General features: G+C 45.9%; 1 protein-coding gene across 1 annotated transcript in view; it reads right to left on the minus strand.

Annotated features, from left to right (window-relative positions):
* Positions 1-27998, minus strand: part of WDR72 (WD repeat domain 72) — a gene marked incomplete at its 5' end in the record, with an annotated part of 66435 nt that overhangs the window by 31848 nt on the left and 6589 nt on the right. The window contains 9 exons of the mRNA XM_083475648.1: positions 261-1072; positions 11410-11624; positions 16815-17013; positions 19475-19695; positions 20973-21218; positions 22022-22163; positions 24941-25037; positions 25626-25771; positions 26658-26777. Of these exons, the coding sequence (XP_083331774.1) occupies positions 261-1072; positions 11410-11624; positions 16815-17013; positions 19475-19695; positions 20973-21218; positions 22022-22163; positions 24941-25037; positions 25626-25771; positions 26658-26777 (2198 nt within the window). The remainder of the gene's footprint in view (positions 1-260; positions 1073-11409; positions 11625-16814; positions 17014-19474; positions 19696-20972; positions 21219-22021; positions 22164-24940; positions 25038-25625; positions 25772-26657; positions 26778-27998) is intronic.

Consider the following 27998-nt stretch of genomic DNA (forward strand, 5'->3'; position numbering starts at 1 on the left):
CAAGCAAAACAAATAAATGATGCAAATTATTATTCCCATTTCATGGAGATGAAATGAGAAGGAGCTAAATCCTAACTGGTACACCAAAGGATATAAATGTGGGTTAATTAAGAGTAATTTGGAAACACTCTTAATGGGTTTCCAGGGCATGGCACTAGGCTACACTATGAATGACAAAGGAATGTCTGCCCATCCATCTGTGCCATCTAACATTTTGCCTGCTTGGGATTAGAGAAACACTGGAAAATGGAAGTTCTTACCTGGTCTTTTCTAAGGGCCTGCCAAATATCCTTTGAACTAAATATATCCTTCTCAGTAAGTAACTCAGAGTCAGGGATCTCTCTGTGGTACGGATGCTTTTTGTGTGTCCATTGACCCTTCCTGTTTGCTCTTGGGCCACACTAATGTACCTGTGACACAAATCCAGCACTTTTCTGGAGAACAAGTGATTTGCCTCCTGCTGCTGTTCCGCCCCTGGGGAACTGGCATTGCGCCATCCTGGCAATGTCAGAGAGAGATGATTGTTCCTTGACATAAGTCCAAGTGAGACTGGATAGAGAAGTCTCAAGATATCTAAATACTGAACACAGAGATCATCCAACTCCCCATCCACACCCCAAGGCAAGAGGCACGACAAAAGGAGCTTCGCTGCATCCATGACAACATTCACATTGACTTTTCCTGATGGCTGCCTCCGAACCTTCTTTGAACTCTTCGGCTTTTTGTGTCTTTTGATGCCACCACTTTGTTCCAAAGAGCCAACTGCATTACTCTCCCCAAATGTTTGCTCTTCAGCTGGAGCTTTGACTTGCCCATCCAATGGAAAGAGTGACCCAGAAGTTCTGTTGCGTTTCATCATTAGCATCCTTTTGTCAGCTGTGCTTTTGGCTCTCTTTAGAGCGTCATAGCTGTGGAATGAGCTGGATGACTTCAGTCCCTTGAGCTGGGCTGAATGCAGCAGTTCGGCCAATTTTTCCAAATCAAAGAGAAGGACGTAAAAATGGATGTTCTGTCGCTCTGTCTTCACAGGCAGGATGGTAAAAGGCCACTGGGTATGGCAGGCAGTGGGTAGCTGAAAATAATAAGAACAAGAATAATGTACATTTTGCTCAGCCACTAAAAATTACCCACAGCACATAGTATAGTCAACAGAAAGGTAAATATAACAAACAATTTCTAAAAGCAAAATGCAACCAACAACCAAAAGCGAATGCAAACCAAAGGTCAAGACTGTTAAATAAAAGCATCTTCAATCTCTGGTGACCCACAGAAGGAGTCTGATGGATTTCTCTTGGGAGAGCACTCCAGGCAAGGCCCTGTCTCACTCCCATCGTTCAGCCCGGACACTGAGGTCCAGCTCTGAGGGCCTTCTGGTGGTTCCCTCATTGCGAGATGTGAGGTTACAGAGAACCAGGCAGAGGGCCTTCTCAGCAGTGGCGCCCGCCCTGTGGAATGCCCTCCCATCAGATGTCAAGGCAATAAGCAACTATCTTACTTTTAAAAGACATCTGAATGCAGCCCTGTTTAGGGAAGTTTTTAATGTTTAATGCTGTATTGTGTTTTTAATATTCTGTGCTGAGCTGCCCAGAGTGGCTGGGGAAAACCCAGCCAGATGGGTGGGGTATTATTATTATTATTATTATTATTATTATTATTATTATTATCACATATTCCAAGATGACACTGAGAGCAAAGGCATGGCATTTCAGAGGTGGGCAGGTGGCAAAATGGATTTGTATGGTGGTGTTCTGTTGTAATGTTTTGGAAGCTCCTTTTAAAAACAGGCAGAGTGAAATAAAAATGCAATCCTCACATTTTAATTGTGAGAGGTGAAGTCAGTTTGGGAGGAGGGTGCAAATGGTGCCTGTGTGGACTGCAATGGGGGGGGGTCTCTTTCACCATTTTTGCTCCTTCTGCTTCAGTTCCTCCATGTAGAACTACCACGTGCAATTCAGCAAGAGCCAAGACTCCGCTGCTTCTGCTAGTGCTCACTGCACACTCAGTGACTAAAAAGGGGGAAAGAGTCTCTGGCAAAACCCGGCAGAGAGAGGAGGCTAATCCCCTGCTTCCAGGGAAAGGTCATTCTTCTCTTCCCCCTCATCCTCAAATACATCAATACAGGCTATTAACCTTAACTGGTCTAAGCCAGACCCACCACACAAACATTTTATGGAAAGTACAATGGAAATGCTATTTTACCAGGTGACCTTTTCATCTCTGCAGGCTCTTTGCCGCTGGGATTCACCTGCTTCTAGGAACTATGTCTTGCCCACTTAGAATGCACACGTCCATTAGGAAGCAGAGCACTTGAATTCTTCAGGCACTCCAGCTTCCTGATGCCAAGGCGTCCTACGGCAGGATTAGTGCTAAATCGAGAGACAACAGGAGCAACCAAAGCTTTCTCCTTCCACAAGGGAACCAAGAAATGGAATCATGTGGTAGTTTTGCAAAGAAAACCATCCTCCCTCCTCCATTAAAGGGAGAGGTCACCACACCCCTAGTGCTCTCTAAATAAAGGCCTGGTTCCCAGTGGCACGGACACTGGAATGGTTATTCATACCCGTGAAGAACAAGGAAATCTGGATGCTTTTACACCTAGGTCTGCTAAGTCTGCAAATGAGAAACTGTTGCCTTTTGATAAGAAACTTTGGATAGGAAATAAAAGTCAGAAGCTGCAAGGAGGCTGCTCTGTCTGGAGTCAGGACAGGGCAGAAAGGCTCCAGAGATTGTCACGCCCAAAAAACTTGGGGGAATCAGAATGCTGAAGGTAAGCAACATACAGGCCCGCCAACTCATTTTTACTCAGGAGTAAATCTGAGGCCAAGTCCTTGCACATTCTACAAAGCTATGATCGAGCACACATCTCTCCAGCACACATTTCACAGATCCTGCCTTGGAGAGATCTTCCAGATGCTATTTGAATATTCATATCTGCCTGAGAGATTTTCTCCCAACAAATCTGAACATTCATTGGATGTTCATACACACTGTGAATAATCACACATTCCACACCAACATTTCTCCTATTGGTCCTAGAAGCTGGCACAGCCAATGATCAGGGATGATGATGATGGGAGTTGTAGTCCAGAACATCTGGAGGGCATCAGGGTTAGAGATGCCTCTTCTACATCTCAAGTAATATTGGGATACTTTTGCCATCGGATGCATTATTTGAAAAACTGAATGATTCTTGGGGCTGTTTCAGTCTTCCTTGAAAGCAGCCACTGTAGCAACATTTTTTTAAAGGAATACTGAGAGGATCGGGGAAATCACAGACTGGTTAGCTTAAAGTTTATTCCAGGAAAACTGGTGGATAGTGTTGTTAAAGAAAGACCTACAAAGCATATAGAAGAATAAGTCCTGAAATGGAAGCAGCAGGGCTTCTGCAAGGATAAGTTCTATCTTACTAAACTCTTCAAGTTCTTTCAGAGTGTCAACAGGCATATAGAGAGGGGTGATACAGTTGACTTTCAAAAAGCTTTTTATAAAACTTCCTCACCAAAGACACCTTCAAAGACATGAAATAAGAGGGAAGGTCCTCTTTTGGTTTAGCAAAAGGAACAAAATGTGGGTGGCGCTATGGGTTAAACCACAGAGCCTAGGACTTGCCGATCAGAAGGTTGGCAGTTTGAATCCCCGAGACGGGGTGAGCTCCCATTGCTCAGTCCCGGCTCCTGCCAACCTAGCAGTTCGAAAGCACGTCAAAGTGCAAGTAGATAAATAGGTACTGCTCTGGAGGGAAGGTAAACGGCGTTTCCGTGCACTGCTCTGGTTCACCAGAAGCGGCTTAGTCATGCTGGCCACATGACCCGGAAGCTGTACACTGGCTCCCTTGGCCAATAAAGCGAGATGAGTGCCGCAACCCCAGAGTCGGTCACGACTGGACCTAATGGTCAGGGGCCCCTTTACCTTTACCTTTAAGGAACAAAAAGCAGAGAGCTGGAATAACTATGCAGCAGAATCATGGACAGGATTCAAAGTAGGACTAAACGAACCATACAAAATGGTTGGCAAGGGAACAAGTCCCTCCAACCACTGGCTGTGTTGCTGGCTCTGGGAAGCAATGAGCAAAAATGCAAAGCAGGATCCTTAAGATGTGGCTGGTGGACAGCAGCCTGAAGAGCTACTCCCAGTGCTTCCCTTGGCCCTTCTCTGCTGAGCACCCTCACTTACCCCCCACTGGTGCCAGCCACCTGCAGCCCTCCTCCACCCCACCCATACACTAAAGAGGAGAGGCAGCTTTAGCGCTTAGCACAGTGCAGGCCACTGCCCAAAGAGGCTGCAGCAGCCCCTGGCACCTGTAAATGTGGGGCCAGAGGCATCCTGGGACAACACTGTGGACAGATGCACCTCTTTTGGCTCCATGGGCCCCAACATCTCACCGTGTTTGAGTGCTGACACCAGCTCAGCAGCCTGAAGATTGGCAGGGCAAATTGTAGGCGAAGAAGCAAGCCGGAAATTGCAGCTGATGCACTGGAGAGAAGGGCCTGGAGAGCCGAGCCAACGAGCACAAATCCACGATCCAACTAATAGCTGAGGCAATCTTCTTCCGAGCCCCACGCTGCCCTGCCAGCAGCAAGGCCTCCATTTTGCATTAAGTGCTGGAGCCTCTTTTTGCTCTCCGCGGCCACGGCAGGGGTAAAACAACCAAGCGGCTGAAACCCAGCGACCGGTAATAAATTACTATATTGGATGCCTTTTGTTTTCTCCTGGCTGTGGCTTCGCTGTGTCTTCCCTGCTATCATTACCAATTAAAGTGGGGGCTGCTTTGCTGAGCAGCACCTCGTAATGGCACCCGGCTCCCTCTACTCCAATTGCTCCGGCAAGAAACACCCGAGGTCAAGAAGCTCCTTTGACCTCTCCCGGCTCACTCCCCCTGACCACTCGCGAGGGGAAGCAATCTCCGCCGAACAGATGGACACTTTGGCAGGCTCTATAAAGCTAAAGAATATCAAGATAAATGGAATTGCACTCCCACCTTGCAGCCAGTTTATGAGCATAAAATATTGCTTCACAAAATCAGCAAACATTTTGGACTGGAAAGGCTACCGCTTAGTGAGCTGCTTGTACTTGATTACAGAGGCCGGCAGAAATTGCATTTGGTGGCTTGGTGTGTTTTGTCTGTTTGATTTAAACTGATATCACAAAAATGGGTCTGGATTCATATGCCACAGAAAGTTCTACTTGTTAGAAGCGTATTTCAAGGCTGCTTTGACTGCTCTGTCCTCAGCGTGCTCCCTTTTATGGTTTCTGTAGTTTTTAAATATGTTTTATATTTTATTGTTGGACTTCACCCTGATATTTTAAGTTATGGCGGCTCAGTAATGCTTAAAAAAAGAAATATAAATGGCAATCTACAAATTGCTTATATTAATATATAAACATTTTCAAGTGGAAAAAAATAATCCCAGACCCAGCATAGAGTGTTCAGAGGCCCAGTAATAACTGAGCATGGAAACGAGCCTTTGTTTGGCATTCAGAAGGCTTTAAATAGCTGTGCTGCGTTATCTTCAAATGAAACTTGAGTTAATTTCAGTGACAGTAAAATTCCATATAAAACCAGGTTTTTTGAATGTCAGTACAGCTTTCTCCTTTTCAAAGATGCCCGTGCCCTTGAAGAGAAGAGTTCTGTTTTGTTTTTCAAGTTCCCATTCATTTGCGAAGGGTGGTGTAGTGGTTGGGAGTTACTCGTGCGTAATCCTGCTCCGTTTGAGCATTAGATTGCCTGGTTAAACCATCCGGACTGCACAGCCCATCTCAGCGTGGCTGCCCTTAGTCACTCGTAGAATCTGTCTGTGGGCGTTTCTTAAAGCGTTGCCAACATAAGAGTTGTTTGACGCCTAATCGTCTCCGCCTCTCACTGCGCGGGAGTCTCCTGCGCAGGGTGGGCGTGGGCAGCGGGGTGCTTGGGCTCTCCTCACTAACTTCCACCGAAGAGTCCTGGAGCCCCTGCACCTCCCTGTCCCGTTGCTCTCCCTGATCCCTGGTGTTACACTCATTCTCTTCCCCTTCTTCCCGGCTGAGTCTCCCTCTAGCGCTTGGACCTTCCCCTGCAGAATCAGAGACCCTCTCCTTCTCCCGTGCCTCTGATGGCAGTTCCCTGACAGGTGGGGAGGACCCTTGTGTAACCTCCTAACAGCCAAAGTCTCCCAGTGGGCTCACACAGCAGTGGGGCAGACATGGGACCTTGGGCCAAGAAGCTGTGGGGGACCAGGGGCAGGAGTATAGGGCATGCACACCATGTGCCCCCCCTGCCCGCCCTGCCAACCTTCAAGCAACCTGATCCTGAAGACAACTCTGAAGGCACCTACCCAGTCCTGCTGTCAGGCTCCAGGAGGCTGGACAGCTCCCCAGCGAGGCATATGGCTATGGGAGCTGTCCAGCACCCAAAGCCTCAGAGCTGCTGGCTGTGGGCACCCAAGGTGGGAGCGGCAGGCCTATCAGCGCAGAGCTAAGACAGGAGGGTACCTGAGAGGGGCTTCTATGTTCTCCTTGACTGCTGCTGCTCTCCACACACACTGCAATGCAAAACAGCTCTGCTTCATTTAGCACACATTTAGAAATAGGAGCAGAATTCATGCAAATGTTGAAGGCTCTACCGGTAGTGGAGCTCAGGCTGGACTTGGGGACCAAAGTCCAGCCTCCACCCTGCCCCCCACTACCAAATGACCACCTGGGGAGTGACAGATTGTGCGGGGGGGGGGGCAGCAAGCAGGCCTGGTCTCAGCCCCACCAAGGTTGACACAGCAGCTTTTCATACCTTTAAAACTATTTTATAGGCTGGCAGAGAAGGGAGAGCCAGGCAGGCAAGCAGGTGATTACAGATGCCCATTTCTATATTTTTCTTTTCACTTTAAAAATACTTATTATCCTTTTTTTTTTTTTTTACAAGTAAATGTGCTCAGCCTTAGGGCTGCAGAAGCAAACCTTGTTTTATTCCTGTAGTCTTGGAGATTGAAGCGGGTATAAAATATGAACCAGCACATGCTCAAAGTACCATATTTTTTGCACCATAACACTCACTTTTTTCCTCCTAGAAAGTAAGGGGAAATGTCTGTGCGTGTTATGGAGCGAATGCCTGCGGGTGGCGGGGGGGACCTGCTGCAGTCGTGAGCAGAGGCTCCATGGTTCCTCTTCCTTCCCTCCTCTGTGGTTACAAAGCATGGATCCACATGGATCCTCAGGATTTTTGCATTGGGCTACTCCAAACTCACTGTCAAATCACATGTCTGTGGCCACAGCATGAACCACAAAAATCATATATCCACTATTTCGTTTAGAATATTTTTTTCTTGTTTTCCTCTTCTAAAAACTATGTGCGTGTTATGGTCTGGTGCATGTTATAGAGCGAAAAATACGGTATCTCTCTTTTTTAATCAGGTTGTCCAACCTTTAGTGTGTGTGTTTTGGTGGGGGGCTGTTTATTTTTTGCTCTCATGTGCCAGGAATGTAGGAGCATTTGCAGACCCTGGCATGGCCGGAGAGAAGAGCAGTCTGCTTCCTAACCAGAGTATCACACATGACTGTTTAGTGTGTGTGCGTGTGCTGGAGGACCATTAAGTCCAGGGTCTAAAATGATCTAGCTGCAAGACTGGCCTCTACACCAATTTTCTTGTCATTACATTGACCGGGGGTGGGGGCGGGACAGTGGAGGGGCGAGGAGCAGCAGAGACTTCCAAGATTGGGGGAGGGAGCATCGATCCGCTGCCTCCCCCCTTTGCATTGTCTGAAGCTGTCAGGGATAGTCTTTGCTTCCTTCTCTCAGTGAGGCTCACACACCTCCTCCCCAGCCAGGCACTTAAATCTAGCAGCTCCTGACAACAGAAAGAGATGCTCATAATTGGGAGCTTTGAATCTGGAGGTGCCACTACATTTGTGGGCCTAGATGCTGAACACATTTATTTCTGAAGCCATTTTAACTCCGGGATGTTAGAGAACTATATCAGTGCACTGACATACAAGCTGTAGTTTATTACATGTTAAATTCACTCACAATTAAGCATTAATAATAATAATAATACTCAATTCAGTTTCCATTTTCTGCCTCTATGTAATGAAAAACGAAAAACACAGAACCATAACAATAGGGGGAGGACTCTTGGTTTAGGAGAAAAATCAGGACTCTTTGTTTAGGAGAAAAATCTCTTAAACCAAGAGTCCTCTCCCTATTGTTATGCTTCTGTGTTTTTCATTTTTCATTACATAGCAGCAGAAAATGGAAACTGGACTGAGCAAAGAATTGAACAAAGTAAATATTTTCCTCTGCTGCATGCGCAGCACTGGAACTCCTCCTCTCTTCTGTTTTTTGGGTGGTGGGGAGCAGCGATCATTTTTAAAGGTTGGCTGGTACCTGCACAATCAACCCCTTGTGCTGCAAAATGATTTAGATGGTTGCCCCGCACAGAGCATAGAGCCATATAATTGAGCACATCCATAATTGAGAGATCAGTCTGGGTGCGTCAATTTTTGGCCTCGCACAGGGTGCCATATTATGAAAATTTACCAAAGACCACCCCTCATGTGGTGCCATGGAAGCCCCATGCCCAAGCCTTCTTGCTACCCCTAGCCAGGTATTCTGTCACTAAGGAGTGTCAGGTCACAGCTTAGCTAGATGGCAATGATCAGCACCAGGCCATAGAGGAAGCCACACTGTCAGGGAGCCCAAGAAGAAGAAGAAGAAGAGTTTGGATTTGATATCCCGCCTTTCACTCCCCTTCAGGAGTCTCAAAGCAGCTAACATTCTCCTTTCCCTTCCTCCCCCACAACAAACACTCTGTGAGGTGAGTGGGGCTGAGAGACTTCATAGAAGTGTGACTGGCCCAAGGTCACCCAGCAGCTGCATGTGGAGGAGCGGAGACGCGAACCCGGTTACCCAGATTACGTGACTACCGCTCTTAACCACTACACCACACTGGCTCAAGAGGTCCACAGAAGAGGAATCTGTTCTAAGAAGCAAAAATCGCCCAGTAAAAAATTCAAAAATCCACAGTTGGGTGATGTCTTTATTAGGGCCAATGACAGCGTCACAGAATAGTGGCAGGCTTTTGGAAAGTTGCTTGGTACTAATAAATGTCTTACTGCCCAGCTGTGGATTTTGTAGGACTTTTAATAACAGCCAGGGGAAAAAACAAGCAGAGTTAGACAGTCGTTCCAGCTCTAAAACTGAAGTACAGAGGCAACCGATTGTATGCAGAAATGCAATTGTAATGCCTGAAACCAAGGGGATCTCTTTGCTTTCATGTGGATTTATGTGCAATTTCGTTTAGGATCACAGATCTACCGATAAAAAAATATCTACTTTGCCAGCATTTGTTGCCTGGTTTAGTCTGCACATGCACACACACACACACAAACCAACCCTGCTTTTAAACAGTAGCTAGGTCTTCCTTTCTAAACGGCAGATCACCTTATATAAACCCGGAAGGAGAACTGAACAAGAAAAAGAGCAGGTTGCTTTGAACGAGAGGCCAGTATTGATTTTCTCTCCTCTGCAGCAAAGCACCTCCCCCCCCAATCCCATTCAGCGACTGTCAAAACCTCCCTTTAACAGCTGGAGTCAAATTGTGCTATTTACAGCAAGAGCCCTTGTCAAGTGGACCGTAAGTATTCTAACAATACCCTATTCAAATAGGCTTCACCACACAAATTGTCGCCTCTCCCCCTGTCAGTGACTGAGGCAAATGCTGAGGGTCTGATTTGGGGGAGAGACCCCTTCACCCCCGTTCAGAGTGGCGCTTTCTCTGGCAAACAATGATGCCGCACGTGAGGGGGCCTTTTGATGGAGGAAATAATTAAAACCTGTTTAAGTACTGTATATCAAGGGAATTTGATGACACGCATGCTTCGTTTTGCACTGACGGCACTTGTCCCACCAGGAGGAACAGGGCCAACTTTATCTTCTGGGCACACGTCCCAGTTCCACACCAAAAATCACCCAAGCAGCCCTCGGTCCTGGTGGCTTCAATTTCCATGAGGACAAATATGTTGATACGGAGAATCTGCTTCAGAGGTTGGCCAGCCATGAGGTACAAGAAAGGTGCTACACAGCCTGCCTCAAGCACTTAAACATTGTTTCCCATGGGAGGCATTTAAGCACGTGGTTAACTCTCCCTTTTCTGGAATTCAATGAGACTTTAAAGTGCTGGAGTGTGGCTAGGTCATTCCTTGCTATTTTAGAGCTCTGTTTTCAGTGCAGACCTTTTCAGTCTCCCAGCATTTTATGATTTGCAGAATTAAGCACCGAACCTGGTTCGAAATCTCATTAGGCACATACATTTAAATAGCGTTATCATCTTACTACTACTACTACTGTTCTTCATCAGTCATCGTTTAGTCTATATAAATAGTGTTATATCAAAGAGGGTGATTATCATGTCTAATAGCTGCTTCTAATCAACAGGAGATGATGGGCAGTCACCATTAAATACCTAAATACTAAATGATCCTTCTACATGTGCAAAGATAGGGAACAATCGATGCTCCTTCCCCACCAAAAAGCCAAAGCTTTTTGAGCCACTGTTGTATATGTAAAACTCATAGACTTACTTTTCATCAAGCACAATATAGTTATATTTCGTATATTTACTGGTCAAGATGTCTTGTTAGATGTGCTAGTTTCATCTGTAGTTGGTGGTTCTGAGGCATGATCAATAACAAATTGGAGGGGCTTCTATAGTTTAAGTAGCATTCACCATATTTTTCCATGTATAAGACAACCTTTCTTCTGAATTTTAAAATTGAGGGTCGTCTTATACACGGGTTAATATGCTAAGTAAGTAAGGGCTGGTGCTGCGGCAGTAGCAGGGAAATGTCAGAGAGGAGGCTGCTTACCCGCTCTTCCTGGCTTAGGAAGAGTATTTGGTGAGTGCCAGTATGCGGTGTATTACGGCACCAGTTCCGTCAGCCAGAGTGGGGGATCGTCAAAAAGCTGCTCAACAGCTCAGCAAACTTACAAAAGAAGCTCAACAACTGTTGAGGGCTCCCAAAAATAGGGGTCGTCTTATACATGGGGTTGTGTAATACACTGAAAAATACAGTATATGGACTTGTTATCAATTTACAGAGCAAGTTCACTCCCAGCCAACATCCTGAACCCATAAGGATTCAGCCGCCTAGCCAGCGTGGAGCCTGGGCTAAAGTGGCCAGTTACAAGATCAGCGCAGGCTTCGGCTCTTGCAGGCAAAATCCGCTTTAATGTTTTAATGTTCTCCTGAATTGTCCTTTTTTACACCATTCCTTCCAGAGAGGGGGATGGGAAAGCAACTTTGGGTCATGTGGCATCAAGGTAGGTTTCCTGAGTGCTGTGCAAGATCCATGGCCGGGGTTTGGACCAGGGAACCTTTTAGGTCCTTTCCAACTCTACAATTCTGCAATTCTTTGACCCGAAGTCTCCCCTTTCTGTGCACTCACCTGATGGTGGGAAGACTTTTCTCGATGAGCGAGGCTGCTGTAGGAAAGAGTGCCGATTTTATAGGAGTTGGAAGATTGGCCATCCAGGTTTTCCTGCTTAGGTGTGTCTTCTTCAAAGACGGCCGACAGAGAATCTGCCGCTGCCATGACTGAGTCCTCACAGCAAGCAAGGATTGCCTGAGCAACTTCCCCAGTTTCGTGGCGCTCGAGACTTCCTGGGCAGAGGAGAAATAGTGGTTTGAGAAATTTACAGGCAGCGGAGCATAACTTCACATAAGCAGAGCAGGAGCTCCAGTGCAGAATCAGGGCCAAGAAGGTAAGTTGCAGCTGGACAAGTTCATTCACCAAGGTGACCATTAAGACTGCCCCATGGATGGCTGTTTATTGGTACCAGCCACAGAATCATACTGCACTTGCCTGCTCAGATGGGAAGTCACACTGAGTGCAATATTCTGAAGGAAGTTGGTATAGGATTTTGTCAGCTCTGTAAGGGGCTTAAAGAACTTCCCAAAGGGATTCTCTGCCAAAAGCTGAACCCATGCCAGGTATATAAACATACAAGGCCTATAGCATAACTACAGTCACAAAGTTAAGAAGAACCACCCCTCACCATTGCCATTCCTGCCTCCAGTTTATGCCAGGAATCACACCATTTAAGTCACCCACATGGTCGGTCCCCATACACAGCTGCTGTGAATGGCATAATTAATAACTGTAATAGGGGATTGTTATAGACGCACACTTAAATGATAAGAAATCAATGGATATAATCATCACATTTTATTCCCTTTCCGGTGAGCAGCTGATTAATTTAATTCTAATGTAGAAGCAGCATAGGATTCTACCTTATATCAAATCATATTGTAACGAGCAACAACAACAGGACTTCTTACCCACCCTTCATAAGGTCCCTGGGTGGTTGCAACTCTATAGAAATGCAACATTGAAAGCAGTTGCAACCATTCACATTTGGTGCACCTCGTTCCATGTTTTCCATGTGCTTCCAGGGGCTCTCCAGCATCTGAAATGGTGCTCAGGGCAACCAGAGTGTAAGGGAGGCTTGTTTCATTCTCCCATATTTTTTTCACCCTGGAAGCTGCCTGCCCAAATCGCCTTCCGTCTCTCAGCAGAAACACTTCATAACTTACAGGTTAGCCTGGAGACTCCAATCAATAGTCAGCCTCCATTCAGCATTTGAATGCTGTCCCCTAGTGTTCCAGGTATCAAATGACAAGAGGTAGATGGTCCATTTTTTGCTGTTTCTTTTCTTCGCAAGTGCATCTTTCCCATCGCTCATGTATGCTCCATCCTGCTTACATTTGCACAGATAGGAGGGACCAGGCCTCTGACTTCAGGAAACCAAGACTCTCCGGCTGACTCCTTGAATTGTTTTCACTGGAAGACCAAAGCCACTGGAGGCCTCAATTTTCCTCCCTCCCTTTCTGTAATATCCTATCGCTCTTTTCATTGAGAGAGGTCTTCTTCTTCTTCCTCCTCCTCCTCCTCCTCCTCGCTTCCTCTTTGGGACCATCCACACTTTCATTGGTCCCTGATTTCAAGTCACAAATCTGAGAGGGTTTTATTTATTTATTTTATTTTTGTCTGTGGCTTTTCCTGGGAAAACCTGAAATTCACTGCTGAATCGGAACAAATGTCAACCCACAGAAAACCCGATTGGTGGGTGTTCCGATTCAGCAACAAACAGTGGGTTTTCCCAGGGAAAGCAGCGGGACAAAACAAACAAAACACTCAGACCTATCACTTGAAATCATGGAACAAATGAAAATGTGGAAGGTCCCTCTATTCCGCTAGACTTTCTTACAGCCATTCTGAGCTGGGATTTTTTTTTTTTTTCTTTCAAAAATATTGTTGCATGGAAATCATAGCACAACAGTGAACTATCTCAGAAGGCACCAAGCACTTATCTATTCATTTAAGGAAGTTTTGATATAGGAAAATAAACCAGTAAGACAAAGGCCTTCGGTTACAACCAAAACACAGAGGAAATGGCCCGGTTTTCTGCTGATCTGGAGACTAACAGTCTGGTCATCAGTGGCATCTTACCCATAGAGGTTAGTGGTGTGGGGCACCAGGGCACCAAGTTCTGGAGGGCACCAGGGAAGAGGCAGAGGCTGGACACAGCACCTCCTGGCATCAGCTCGCCACCCTCACCTGCCTCCGCCATGCTGCGCTGAAAGCAAGCTGGAGCCTCTGTCTGCCACGGCCACCACGGCACAAAGCCGCCAGCTGAGCCAGAAGGTGCCGCGTCCAGCCTCCGCCTCTTCCCCACAGGAGGAGCCGCCCTCCAGCCACTGTCCGCCTCCTCCAGCCCCGCCGGCAGTGCCGTCCTCCCTAAAAACACCTCTGAGAAACCGGGGGGGGGGGCACTGGAGGGAGCTTTGCACCATGGCACCAGATATGCTTAAGACGGCCCTGCTGGTCATATATCCATAGCAGTGACCAGAGGAAGGAGCACAGAGAGAAGAAACGCAGCACAACCAGCCGCCTCTATCTGCCTCAGCTGCAACAAAACATGTCTCTCTCATATGAGTCTCTACAGCCACAGCAGGCACTGTAAACTTCCAACAGTTTGACTTCACCCCCCCAAATGGTGTACTCTTCCATTGTCTCCTGAGACAAACGGATGCCAGCTTCTGGTCTTCATAAACACGGGCTTCCATTCCCAACAGGGCAGTGGGTGTGCAGGGAATGTTTGCTCTGATTTAGCACTAAAGAGTGGGTTTTCCCCCTGGGAAAGTGGCAAGACAAGCAGAACGACCTGTGCTTTCTAGGCATGGGACAAGCAGAATTGTCACTGAGCCCTCTGTTTTGATATATGTATCTCGTGTTTTTGTGTGTGTGTGTGTGTGTACATGCATACTGATAATACGAATGATCAAATAATGGCAAAAAGTGCAAATAAGTCATTTAAAAATCCAGCAAACCCAAATGTCCAGAATGCGGACAGACTCATAGTCAAGCATCGCATCACAGATATTTCCTTCAAGCTCGTTCCAACCAAAGCAGAGTGCAGGAAGGTGCCATAAGCTTACAGAGCTCCCTGAAAACACCTAATGGTTCCATAATTGGATTATATGCCTCTTTAAAGGAATGTCAGCTTTCCCTCAAGGCAAAGTTTGTTAACTTGGGGGAGAGGGAGGGGGAGAGATGGAGGCATGTGTCCAGTTTCTAAAGGCAATCCACTTGGTTCCTAGAAAGCATGTTGCAATTTACTTTGGGGGCACGCTCTGACCCTTTCTTGGGTCCAGAGCATGAGAAAGAATAGCAGAAATCTGAGCATGTACAGAGTTAATTTCCTTCGCTGCTGACTAGGTAAAGTAAGGGTAAAGGACCCCTGGATGGTTAAGTCCAGTCAAACTTGACTAGGGGATGTGGCACTCATCTCCACATTCAGGCCAAGGGAGTCGGCGTTTGTCCACAGATAGCCTGATGTGCTCTGGTCCATGGGGTCATGAAGAGTCGGACATGACTAAATGACTAAACAACAACAACAAGCTTTCTGGGTCACATGGCCAGCATGACTAAACCGCTTCTGGTGCAACAGGACACTGTGACGAGTGCCAGAGCACACAGAAATGCCATTTACCTTCCTGTTGCAGTGGTGCCTATTTATCTACTCGCACTGGTATGCTTTCAGATTGCTAGGTTGGCAGGAGCTTGGGCTTGCTGATCAGAAGGTGGGCAGTTTGAACTGCTGGCTACGAACAAGCAGCTCCTGCATGCCTCTGCTTAGGGTCCCAGAGTGTCTTGCAGATGGGGTGGGCATGATAAGCCCCAAACATGTGTTCCCCTCCTGGACACCCTAGTATTTCTCATTTAGAAACACAGCCTGAGTGTGATGTGGCGGAGGTCTGACTCTTTCACCCAGTGCTAGGCTTGTCATAAAGACCTGTAATTTACTTGGAACCAGGAGAACTGTAGCTCAAATGAGTCTGTCGCTGGATGTTTGCAAATTGGCAGGAAATGTCACAATCATCTCAGAACGTGCATGGATTTATTTATTTATTTATTTACTTTAAAAAGCGCATTGTTACAAGTCTATATTTTATGTAGTAGATACACAAGCATGTCCAAAACAGTAAGTAAACTGTTTCAGTAGCAATAATCCAGACTATAAAAGGACTCAAATTTTATATGCTGATTTATGTAGGGTATGATTTCCTCGACCAGCCTTCTTTCCCTTGCCAGGGGCCCTGATCCATGGATTCTTGCAGCAGAGCAGACTGTCTGCACACAATACTTGAAAAGTATGTTTTAAAAAGGAACTGAAACTTGAAAAAGTTCAAGTTCATCCTTTCCAAAAAGGAACTAATTCCTCTTTTTACAAAACGAACTGGTTCAAATTCATCCTAAAGGGGTTTTTTATGCCCCTTCAGGTGGCAAGAGCATGGTGGCATTGGGGAAGCATTGCAGAGCAACTCAGAATGACGTGTGGATGACCCAGTATAAATCTACCACTGAGGCACTATTGTTGTATCAGTGTCACAGTGCTGCAGAATTCACCCAAAGGAGAGGAAAAACGCTAGAGGGACCCCAATGCTCAGCCCTTCCCAAGCATTTGTCTAAGGGATGCCTATATAGCAATGAGTCTTCATCCTGCAGAGTTGCTTATGGGGTGTTTACACGTCTTCCCAATATTAATTCATTCAGACACACTTTTCAATGCATTTCCCCATTGCTTGCCGAACACCCAAAAGTCTGTGTTTTGTTGTGTTTTTAAAGTGGATTTGTTATGGCAGGGTATCAAGAGTGCTTTAATTTAAATCAGGGGGCAGCAAGGTTTACCTCGCCTGGGCCAGTTTGCTCCAGTGAAGATCCTTCCGTGGGCCAAATCGTGCCCACCTGCCCACAATTTCTGGCGCCTGCGTCTCCACAGATGCGATTTCCGGCACTGCGTAATCAAGTGCCTGTGCTGTGCCGGTTTAGCACAGTGCGGGGGGACTCGCCAAGCAGGCAGCTTGGTTGGGGGGCATCTCGTGGGCCGGTTAAACAACCCCCATGGGCCGCTTGTGGCCCATGGGCCTTTGGTTGCCGACCCCTGATTTAAATGCAGAAAGTTCCGGTATGTGCTTGAATCACTCCTGCAATAAAGGGGCAGCCTAGAGACACCCTTTATCAGTGTCGACTAACTCAGTGTCACCAGAAATGGAGAAGGCTTGTGCCTCTCACTCTACCTCAGGCAACTAACTGGCCAGCACAGCAAGGCCTCCAAAGTCTAGCTAATCATTCACTATCCAGAGTCCAAGTTAAATTGCTGACAGTTATGATTGGCCTTTTCTCTAACTCTGGCATTTCAAACAGAGTTTGCCTCTGCTAGCTGCTTCTCCAGGCTGGTGGGGTCCCTTGTGTTTTACAAAGATGGCGGGGAAAGAGAGAGGCCTTACCGGTCTCAATATCCCAGACGTAAACGGAATCATCTTCGCATCCAACCACCAAGAGATTTTCCACAGGGTGCCACCGTAGCCTCTTCACAGGGGAAAGGTGTTTCCTGGCGTGCATGAGGCAGGCTCGCTCTTGTATGTGCAGAAGCACCACAGCATGGTCATCGCTACACAAGCAGCACACGATCCGGTGCCCTCTGAACTGCAAAGAAGGATAATGCCAAGGTGAGTCATTCAGAAGCCTGCACAAACACCAAAGTGTGCTAAGGGGAGTGTGTGTGGATATGTGAAACATATAAAGGGAGCGGACTTCTTTGTAGGAAACCACTGTGAATAAGGCAAAAGCTTGAGTTTCTGAATGGACTGTGCTTTGCATGACACTCCAGGTGGAACAGAAATGCATTTAATGCATTCAAAGTGGTGGTGCTGACCTTTAAAGCCCTAAACGGCCTTGGCCCAGTATACCTGAAGGAGCGTCTCCACTCCCATCATTCTGCCTGGATACTGAGGTCCAGCGCTGAGGGCCTTCTGGTGGTTCCCTCCCCGTGAGAAGCAAAACTACAGGGAACCAGGCAGAGGGCCTTCTCGGCAGTGACACCCGCCCTGTGGAACGCCCTCCCACCAGATGTCAAAGACATAAACAACTACAGTGGTACCTCGGGTTACATATGCTTCAGGTTACATACGCTTCAGGTTACAGACTCCGCTAACCCAGAAATAGTACCTCGGGGTAAGAACTTTGCTTCAGGATGAGAACAGAAATCGTGCTCCAATGGCACAGTGGCAGCAGGAGGCCCCATTAGCTAAAGTGGTGCTTCAGGTTAAGAACAGTTTCAGGTTAAGAACGGACCTCCGAAATGAATTAAGTACTTAACCCAAGTTACCACTGTACCTGACATTTAGAAGACATCTGAAGGCAGCCCTGTTCAGGGAAGTTTTTAATGTGTGACATTTTAATGTATTTTTAATCTTTGTTGGAAGCTGCCCAGAGTGGCTGGGGAAACCCAGCCAGATGGGTGGGGTACAAATAATATATTATTATTATTATTATTATTATTATTATTATTATTATTATTATTATTATTTACAAGTAGCAGAGGCAGCCTGAGCAGGTCTGAGGAGGGGCTGAGCTCCTGGCATCCAGCCAAGTTGCCTGCTTCTGTCTCCCGGGATCCAGTCAGATTTCTGCTCATCCTGCCCCCCCCCTCAAAATTGCTACATGGAAATGTATACATACAGCCTGTTGCCCTTGCAATAGGACAGGAGGGGAAATAATAAAGCCGTTACACTGGGATTCCAATTACACACCTGTAAACAAAGCACACTTGTGCAAAATGAGTCCAATTTCACACCCTTAACAGCTTTACCTAATGGATGCTGAGCACAGGGTTTTAGTCTTCTAGAGGCACTGCGGTTATGAAGCTCATTCCTTGCCTTAAGACAGGATCAGCTCCATACAAAGCACCCCCAGTGGGCAACTGCCTGCTCCTCCACTTCTTGAAATATCGAGGGAAGAGTGAGTGCCACGGAACACCCTTAGCAGCAACTGACTCCACATCTGAACTGCTTGATTTCGTCTCTCAGTGGAAAAGAAACCATCAATGGCAAGAAGATGACAGACACCTCTCTCTTCCCTAAGAACTCCTTTGTTGGTTGGTTCTGTGAAATCTAATTTAAAGCCTTGTGAAGTCTGAATCTGGCCAGATGAGGGCACTGTGGCAAGGCTGAATGAATCACAGGAAGACACAAAGGCTTCATCTCATAAATTCCACATGAAACCCTGACTTTCATCCGTTATTTTGATTGCAGACCTCCTTGTGCCAAGGGCTCAGAACAAAGAGGCAGAAGCAGCTGTAGAGACCAACTGGGGCTGCTCTGGGGAGGTGAAGGTCTGGGTGGCCACCCTCTTTCCCCTCCCACTTCACGGTACCCAAAGCTCACTCTCTTCACCACCTCCAACCCCTTGGGGCTAGCACTGGCTGGCCGGCCTGGCAGGACCCCCATACCCTGTGCTTTGGTTTATCTGCAGTGGGTAGGGAATGTCTTGGGGGTTTTTTTGCTGAGGAGCAGAGAGAAATTGCTTTAAATAGTATGGGCTGCTTCTCTGGGGTAACTGAAGGGTGCCATTGACAGATTTTTAGTAAACAGAGGCACTTTTAATTGGCAGAGCTTGCATCCCTGGTCATCTACATGCAAAGAAGAGACAGATAAAAATGTTTTTAATTTTACAATAGAAAAAGTACAAAATACGTAATGAAATTAAGAACAACAAAAAACCAAAAACTAATTGCAAGCTCATTCTTCATGGCATATGTCAAAAGCCAGATGCAATTAAATCCTAGGTCAGTGAGCTGAGCAAGCAGTTGTGTCATGTGTGGACAATGCATGCTGTTATATTATTATTATTATTATTATTATTATTATTATTATTATTATTGAATTTATTTTGTTTACTGTCTGGTGGGTGCAAAGAATAGGCCTTTGCATCACCTGTCATGCTGCCGAGTGCTGGATTTCCTTCTCCCCAGGAGAAAATAAAATCTGACCCTGCCTGTTGCTGTTGTCCTCAAAGTCTTGCCCAAGAACTCAGGCAGGAGGGTAGACTAAGCCCTGTCTCTTCTCTCCTTCCAGAAAGACCCATCTCTCTTATGCTCTTTACTTACCCTGTAGTTCTCTGAAGACAACAGCAGATTCGTGACGGGACCAGCTTGCAGCGAAAAGCAATGCAATAATTCCCCGGTGAAAATGTCCCACCAGACCACACTGGAGTCCTGGCTCCCGGACATCAGCCAGCTGGGATCAAACCGGCCTGATCGGCCATGGAGGTAAAGTAAGGAGGTCACGCTGGTGCTGTGGTGGCTGAGTATTCTGTGAGGCAGAGTGTCTGAAAAAATGAGGAGAGAGAGAGAGAGAAGTCAACAACGAAAGCAGAGTCCAGCAGGGCCTAACTCTCTCCTGACAGAAAAGAGTGAAAGTCATCTGGCCAGAAACTGTGGCCACCTTTGCACAGGAGAAGTGTTAATAATGTGCCATGAGAAGCAGAAGAATTATAGGGAATCATAGGGCTAAAGGTAAAGGGACCCCTGACTGTTAGGTCCAGTCGCGGATGACTCTGGGGTTGCGGCGCTCATCTCACTTTATTGGCCGAGGGAGCCGGTGTACAGCTTCCAGGTCATGTGGCCGGCATGACTAAGCCGCTTCTGGCGAACCAGAGCAGCGCATGGAAATGTTGTTTACCTTCCTGCCGGAGTGGTACCTATTTATCTACTTGCACTTTGACGTGCGTTCAAACTGCTAGGTTGGCAGGAGCTGGGACAGAGCAATGGGAGCTCACCCTGTCACAGGGATTTGAACTGCCAACCTTCTGATCTGCAAGCCCTAGGCTCTGTGGTTTAGACCACAGCACCACCCGCGTCCCTTGTGCAGACTAAACCAGGCAACAAATGCTGGTAGAGTAGATCTTTTTCTATCTGTGATCCTAAACAAGATTGCACATAAATCCACCTGAAAACAAAGAGATCCCCTTGGTTTGAAGCATTACAATTGCATTTCTGCATACAATCGGTTGCCTCTGTACTTCAGTTTTAGAGCTGGAACAACTGTCTAACTCTGCTCGTTTTTTTCCTGGCTGTTATTAAAAGTCCTACAAAATCCACAGCTGGGCAGTAAGACATTTATTAGTACCAGCCAACTTTCCAAAGGGACGAAGGTGGCGCTGTGGTCTGTTCACCCAAGCCTTCCTGGACTGCGACTCTATTTTTAATTCTTTTGTACACTGCTCAGCTTTATTTGTGAAATACAGGTGCATTTGGGTTTTCTTTCATTTTTATCTAGTTGTTAGGAATTTTTATGGAATGCTGTTGTCATTTTAATGGGTGGTCTCCAACGTTTGACATACTGTTGTAAACCGTACTGTGGTCTCTTGACGATGGGCAGTATGTAAATTTAATAAATACGGTAATAATAATAACAGATGTACGTAACTGACAGGCCCATTAATTTCAATGGGTCTACTCTGAGTAGAGCTTCATTGGACACAAACCTATGCAAAGCACTTAGACAGATATATAGTAAGCAGTATAGCATTGTAGTTAATAAAATGAGCAACCCATACCAGCCAGAAACTCAGGCAACATGAGTGTCTGCAGGATTCCCACTCACCTTTCAGCAAGGAGCCCTTTCCCATCAGCCTGGCCTTGGCAGCCTGCAGAGCCAGCATGATGAAGATCCTGCCATCCGCAAACCCGCACACCAGTTTATCAAGGCTGGGGATATAAATGGAGGCAGTGATGGCGTCACTCCCCATCCCATTCTCAGCTCCACAGAGGTGGTCGATGATGCCTTCGGCCGCAGGACTGCAGCTGTCAAAGCTTTTCTGAAGAGTCCAGGATGTTGCTATAGGGATCTCTAGGGAGAAAAAGAAATAGGGGGTCATCTACAGAGCCCAACTGCTTGAGAAGACGGAGGCAAAATTCAAAGACTTTGCTGATATTTGTCTTGCCACCTGTAGGCCACGGCTATAGAAATTAGGATGGGGGTCTTTCTGATCCTGTTTTCAAAGCAAGCTTTATGCCTCTTTGCCTCCGGGAAAACCCAGCAGGTTTTCCTTTCTAAGTGCTGCTTCCAGATTGTGGGTGGGGTGGGAGCACATGTGGACAGGATTCCTGCATTGCAGAAAGTTGGACTAGATGACCGGGGGGGGGTGTCCCTTCCAGCTCTATAATTTTCATAGAACCCATAGGACATTGCTGGAATCAGTATGCCAATCTGTATTTTTCCTGTATTTAAATTTCCCTTTCTAGGAAAAATCCAGCAAGGTCTTAAAAAACAACACTATTTTCAATGACATGTTTGTGATATGTGAACAACTCATTTTCAGTAATAGCCACCCTCTGTATTATGTAACAGTCTTCTGTGTCCAATTTGAGGAACTCCTTAGTAAAGCAGGCAAATGAAGCATAAAATATTATATCTGTTGACAAGAGGCCATTTGTTGTTTGAGTGAAGTGGGATCCCAGAGTCTGAAAATTCGCAAAGGTTTTCCTTTGTTTGAGTCATCATCCTGCCTTCAATCAAATCAGGCCAGGTGGCATTCCTTCTCCTTCTCCTCCTCCTCCTCCTCCCCCTTCTGGAGACCCCAACCTTTACCATTTCACAATCCTTTTAAACCCCCCCCCCGCCCTCCTGAATGATTCAAAAGTTGAGCCTACTTTTTGGAGAGCCGTCCAGAGTTGAAACTGGCACATCTGGAATATGCCACAGAGTGATTCTGCCTGATGCTGCTCCACAGTAAAGGATCTTATAAAAAGGTTCCTTTCTTTCATTGATGAAGCCCATAATGTAAGAAAAACTCTGTTCATTAAAAACAAACAAACAAACCACACGTTTAAACTGGATTAGTTGGTTGCAGCAAAAGCAACAAAGAGTTGTATGGCACTGTAAAGACTATCAGCTTTAATGTTGCTTTAGCTTTTGTGGGCCACTTTATCAGATGCATGAAGAATTATCCAGATTATATCTATCCATGGCCCTATTAAGATGTGGAGCAGGATTTTGCCCACTAGTCCTCTCCCTTCTCTGAGCATGCTCCACTGGTCATGCCCACAGCATCTGTGAAGATGTCCCGGGAGCATGGCTAAAGGATCACATCAGTAAGGGCCTTATTCCTTTTAAAATAAAATAAAATTTTATTGAAAATTTTATTTGCAACATGACATAAACCCCCACCCCCAATACAGAAATACAATAAGCATAACAAACAACAATACAAACAACCAAATAAAAGACTTCCTTTATCCTGTATCTAGCCTCCTTATTTACTTCTTATAAGCTGTTTCCTTTAGGAATAATTATTAAGATTTTTCTAATTATAACTTAAATATCCACAAAGTCTCCTGCAGACATTAATTGAAACAAGTTCCAGGTATGTATTTTAGGGCACTGTTTTGCGAAGTATTCTCTGCATTTTCCCCATGCTTTTGAAACTCTTGTCTAGTGTGATCACTAACTGCCTCTGTTAATCTAGCCAGTTCAATATACTGTAACAGTTTGTCTTGCCATTCTATTTGGGCCTTATTCCTATCAAATGAACAGGGCTTTGATCTGCACACACAGAAGATGGCATGAGGTGTGTCCTTACAAAGTGAAGCTGAGAGACCTTGCAACTCAAGAGGGAGGCATGCCCCATTGCAACGCCTGGTCAAAGGCCAATAAAGTCTAGTGGAAAAGGTGGAAGATCCAGTCACAGGGGCACAGGAAAGCTGCCCAGCTAACTCAGTGACTGGCCCACCTAACATCATCATCATCATCATCATGTATCATTGCCCTCCAGGGTTCTGGACAGTAGTCTTCTCCAACACTCCCTGGGGCTGCCAAGAATTGAATCTGGGACTTCTCACAAGCAGAGTCGGCAGTCTACCACTGTAAACTGGGGTTCGTACAAGAGGACTGGCTGTTCCCAGTGGATAATAAGCTGCCAAAGCAAGATGAACACCATTTGCGAAACACCTGCTGCAGGACCACTCCCAGATATAGTGACTGTGAGGCAGCCATTGCCAGTCTTGCGTGAGCTCAAACCTTCATCTGAAATGCATCTCACGAGCCTCCTCTTGAAACTTTCTGCTTCAGCCCAGCCAGCTCCGATGTCTCTGAGTGAATGTCCAGGGAGATTTAAATGGTTTCCGAGTATCACCATTTTTAATGTCTCGTTTGCCTCCATTTATTCTCTTGCATAATGCATACTGAATAATAGACCAATGTAAATACTAATGTAAATGGTATGGCCAATGTAAATAGCAGGAGGTCCCTGCTTGCACATATGATGGCATATATCATGCTAAAAGATGTGCAAAAGAACAAGCTCTTGGCAGGGATGGAGACGGCTCTGGGGTTTGTTGCAAGGGGGGGCGGGTTGTAGGTCTATATCTCTATGGGATGGCCCATTGTTGCTCATGAGCAGTTAAGGTGGAGGGCAGTATGTTTGGGGCAGTCACCTGGAGAACCTACCTCCAGCATTCTTAAAATTACAGTAGCCCTCAGTAAGACCAGCAAGTTGCCAGGACCGGCTCAAAAGAGGAAGTATAGCTTCCAATTGCCACGATTTAACCATGGCATTCCTGGAAATGCAGAAGCCATCCTGTGCATTTCCCTATTTTCCTCTGTCAAACGTTGGAGGGTATGCTAGAGCCCCCCTGCTAAAGTTCTCTCCAGTGCATCAAAAAGGATCTACAGCCTCTCTTGGAAGATTACCCTTCCCTCCCACAAGCCTAGAAGGAAGACCAGTACTTGTTTGCAAATGGTCTTCCAGTCTGGAGAATCTTTTCACCCATAATGGACCGCCTAACAGAGTTGAAAGCCCATGAATTAGATCTTGCAGCAAGGCCCAGTGTCAGCTCTCTGATCCCACATTGACTTCACTAATGTCATCATGGAATCTGAGAACATCGCACGCATTGGAGGCCAAGGGTTCTTGAAGCGACCCACCTACCAGAGAATGCCCCATAACTACACAGCTCAGGCGGTCAAAGAGCATCACACTCCCACTCTGAATTCACTGGGAAGGTAAAAGGATTCAGGATGAGGGGTTTTTCTTTGTTTAGATGTTACTTCAAGGAGAAAAATAGAGCTCTATATCAGCTGCTTATTTGGGGAGGGTTGATGTCTGAGTCTGCCAGCTGTGAAATCACCTTCAGGCAGGAGTGCCAGCTTGGCCCCATGACCCTGAATGCCCAGGGCCATGGGTGCCAAGCAGCATGCATGGCCCTGGCACTGAAATTTATGGGTGCCCATCCCCTTGATGGGGAATTTTGTGGGTGCTCGCGCACCCAGGGCCCCAGGGAGTTGGCACCTATGCCTTCTTGTCACCTTTCAGTCTTTAATGCAGAAATCATTTGGGTAGCTCTTCTTTCCACAAAGGAAGAAGAGAGCCACTTTTCAAGCTGAAGTGGGCTGTGTTCAGTGTTGCTCTTTTTTTCCATGCGCGGAGGCAAGATATTCAAAAAGCAATCTCAAAGTCCTTAATGAAGAAGATACCCTAAGCTGGTGGGCAGTGCCTCAGTCGAATTGCCTTTGGTTTGCCACAAATTGCTGCTACTTGCTGCCAAGGTGGCTCTGGAGCCCAACTGCATTACCTTCTCATCTCCCACATCAGTAGAACAAAGTAACTGAGGGTGGAGGGTTTCTTTGAGCGGTCGTCCATTGCATGGCTGGATGCTTCGCGAAAGACCACTGGATAAGTAAAAGAGAAAGGTGGGAGGAGTGAAGGTCAAAACTTTGGAAGTGCATCAAGACGACAAGCAGGGAGTGTCTGAGACTCCCAAGTTCAGCTGAAAGTACCGTATTTTTTGCTCTATAAGACTCACTTTTTCCCTCCTAAAAAGTAAGGGGAAATGTGTGTGCGTCTTATGGAGCGAATGCAGGCTGCGCAGCTATCCCAGAAGCCAGAACAGCAAGAGGGATTGCTGCTTTCACTGCGTAGCGATCCCTCTTGCTGTTCTGGCTTCTGAGATTCAGAATATTTTTTTTCTTGTTTTCCTCCTCCAAAAACTAGGTGCGTCTTGTGGTCTGGTGCGTCTTATAGAGCGAAAAATACGGTAATTATGGGGCACTTCCTTCTTTGAGGCCCACACACACACACGGCCAGCTGACGTGGTTCCTGACATGGCTAATCTCACCCCCTGCCTGGCCCAACAAAGGCTGGCGGCTGAGCATAGCTTCTTGTGCTTCCATCGCTATGACTGGGGGCTTTCCATCATGATCCTCCCCAAGTTCAGCTGGTGCCTGAAACTTCTTTGTGTGCTTCCCATCTGAGCCCACCTGTTCAGCAGCTGGTAGATGAAGCCACGGCCGTCCTCCATCCAGATGATGAGTCTGTGAGCGGCGAGGACTTCGCCTCCTGCAAAGGACTGTCCACTCGGGCTGAATTCAGTCCACAGCAAGGAGAAGTCACAGTAATCGTATATCTAAAGTCAAAGAAAGAAATACTGGTTTCCCCATCAAGACACTGACATTAATAGCGGCTTCTGATGAGCAAAGGCTCAATAGTCTCCCAAAGGGAAAGAAGGGTTTTAACTGCAATTTCCATGTAAAATGGAATGTCTGGTACCTAGAGCCCCACGTGGAGGATCTTTATCAATGGCTGCTCCATTCATTCATTCATTCATTCATTCATTCATTCATTACATCAGGAGGAGCAGTTCTAATCATTCCATGGATAATTCAGTGTCCGTAAAGAAGTGAAATCCGGCAATGGCAAAATGTATTTGCCCAGCTCCACAAGTGGTATGTAAGCTAATAAATAATAATTTGTAGCTCTTGCTTTTGTGTGAGCTGCTGGGCTGCCTCCTCTGCTTTCCTCCTCTTAGCAGGGGCAGGTGGGAGAAGGGGGGGCATTTATTTCAGGCCTTGGAGCATCATGCAAACATTTGAGCTCACTGGACAGAGCAAATTGCCAAGTCAAGGCGAAAACCTCTTGTGCAACTCATTAATTGGCTCTAACAGAAGCTGTGCAAAGTCACAGACCTGATTTTGTAATATTGATACAGTTCACGTAGCAGAAAGTCTGCTTCAATTCAGTGATGGATAAAGAAATGGCAATTGAAGATGTAAGCCCTTATTCTGGTTTTATTTCGTTTTCCAACTTGGGCAAATTTTGATCTTTTTAAAATCAAAGCAACATAGCAACAGTAGATTGCATGAGTTTGTCAACATATATGGATTTGGGGTTTTATTTTGCAATTTCACCCATGGAGAGTTCACTAATCATCTGGGATTCCACAAGCTCTTGAGGTTTTACAGAAAGGAGAGAGAGAAAGAGAATATTCCATGGCACGATTCTGTAGCATGTACCTTCCAGCAGCTGGAAAACACAACGAGAAGAAGCCTTTCTGTAAAGGTGCAAAATCTGACGGTGCAGCAGGGAGCACAGTCCAGAGATTTGGATTCCCTTTCATGAATATTCTGCCTCTCCTGAAAGCAAAATAAAACAAGGCATGGGTGTGTTGAACAAGAAAAAGCCAGTCGTCATCCTAATAAAAGGGTGCTCTTGGTATAAAGACCTTGGCCTTGCTATGAAAAGAATGAGGGAACACCTGAAGGCATTCCAGAGTCTGCAAACAGAATTGCATGAGCCAAATGACACTCTCACCGTCTCTCAGCAGGGCAGCCAAAGAACTCCCAGAGGCAGCAGGAGGGATGTCCAACCACCCAGGTAGTTCCTTGCAGGAAGGTGTAAAGGTTGCCTTTGCAACAGGCTGCATCTGCACAGGCTGGGGGGGGGTCCCCCACCTTTAAGGCTCCCAGCACCACCCCTGCAATATTCTTCTTCTAATGCTAGGACATTTATTATTATTATTATTATTATTATTATTATTATTATTATTATCATCATCCTCAGAGTTTATTTATTTATTGGTTTTCTCATATTACATTACAATACAGATGTGCCAAAGCCAACACCATTTCTTCCCCATCCCCCACATACATTTACATTTATATTTCCTGAATCCATCATATTATTCTTTTCTCCTTCCTCCCACTTCCTTCCGCCCCCACTCGATTTCCTCCACAATATACAATTTACAATAATCTTTGCATTCTACAACTTTCTCAAATCATCTATATATTCTTATTATCTTTCATTACTAATTTTTCTTCCATCCAGTACTTCACATTTTAATCTAGGCATATTAGTGTATCTTTTTTTGAGCAATATTTTGCCATATATTCATCAAAACATTTCCACTCCTTTTTAAATTTTTGATTTGACTGATTTCTTATTATAGCAGTTAATTTTGTATGGCATTTATTATTATTATTATTATTATTATTATTATTATTATTATTATTATTTCTGCTGGAAGGAGCGCAGAGAGGAGAAATGCCATAGTGCATCTGTAACAGCGAAACCAGACACCTTCATCTGCAATAAAACATGTCTCTCCGCTATCGATATCTACACCCACAGCAGACACTGTAACACTCCAACAGTTTGACTACTATTTTATGGATTGTTTTGCTATTAATCATATTAATGTTTTAATCAGAGTTCCTTAGGTTTGACCCTAAAAGTCTGGCTGAAAATAACTTAAATAGGTAAATATAAATCTTGCATTCAGAATTGTGATACTGTGCTGACTGCAGAAGCCTCTGGATTTAAGAGTCCCAGAGCCAGACAGGCCCTTCCTCGTT

Source organism: Podarcis liolepis (assembly GCF_965112155.1).
Source record: "Podarcis liolepis genome assembly, chromosome: 14".
NCBI classification, from domain to species: Eukaryota; Metazoa; Chordata; class Lepidosauria; order Squamata; family Lacertidae; genus Podarcis; species Podarcis liolepis.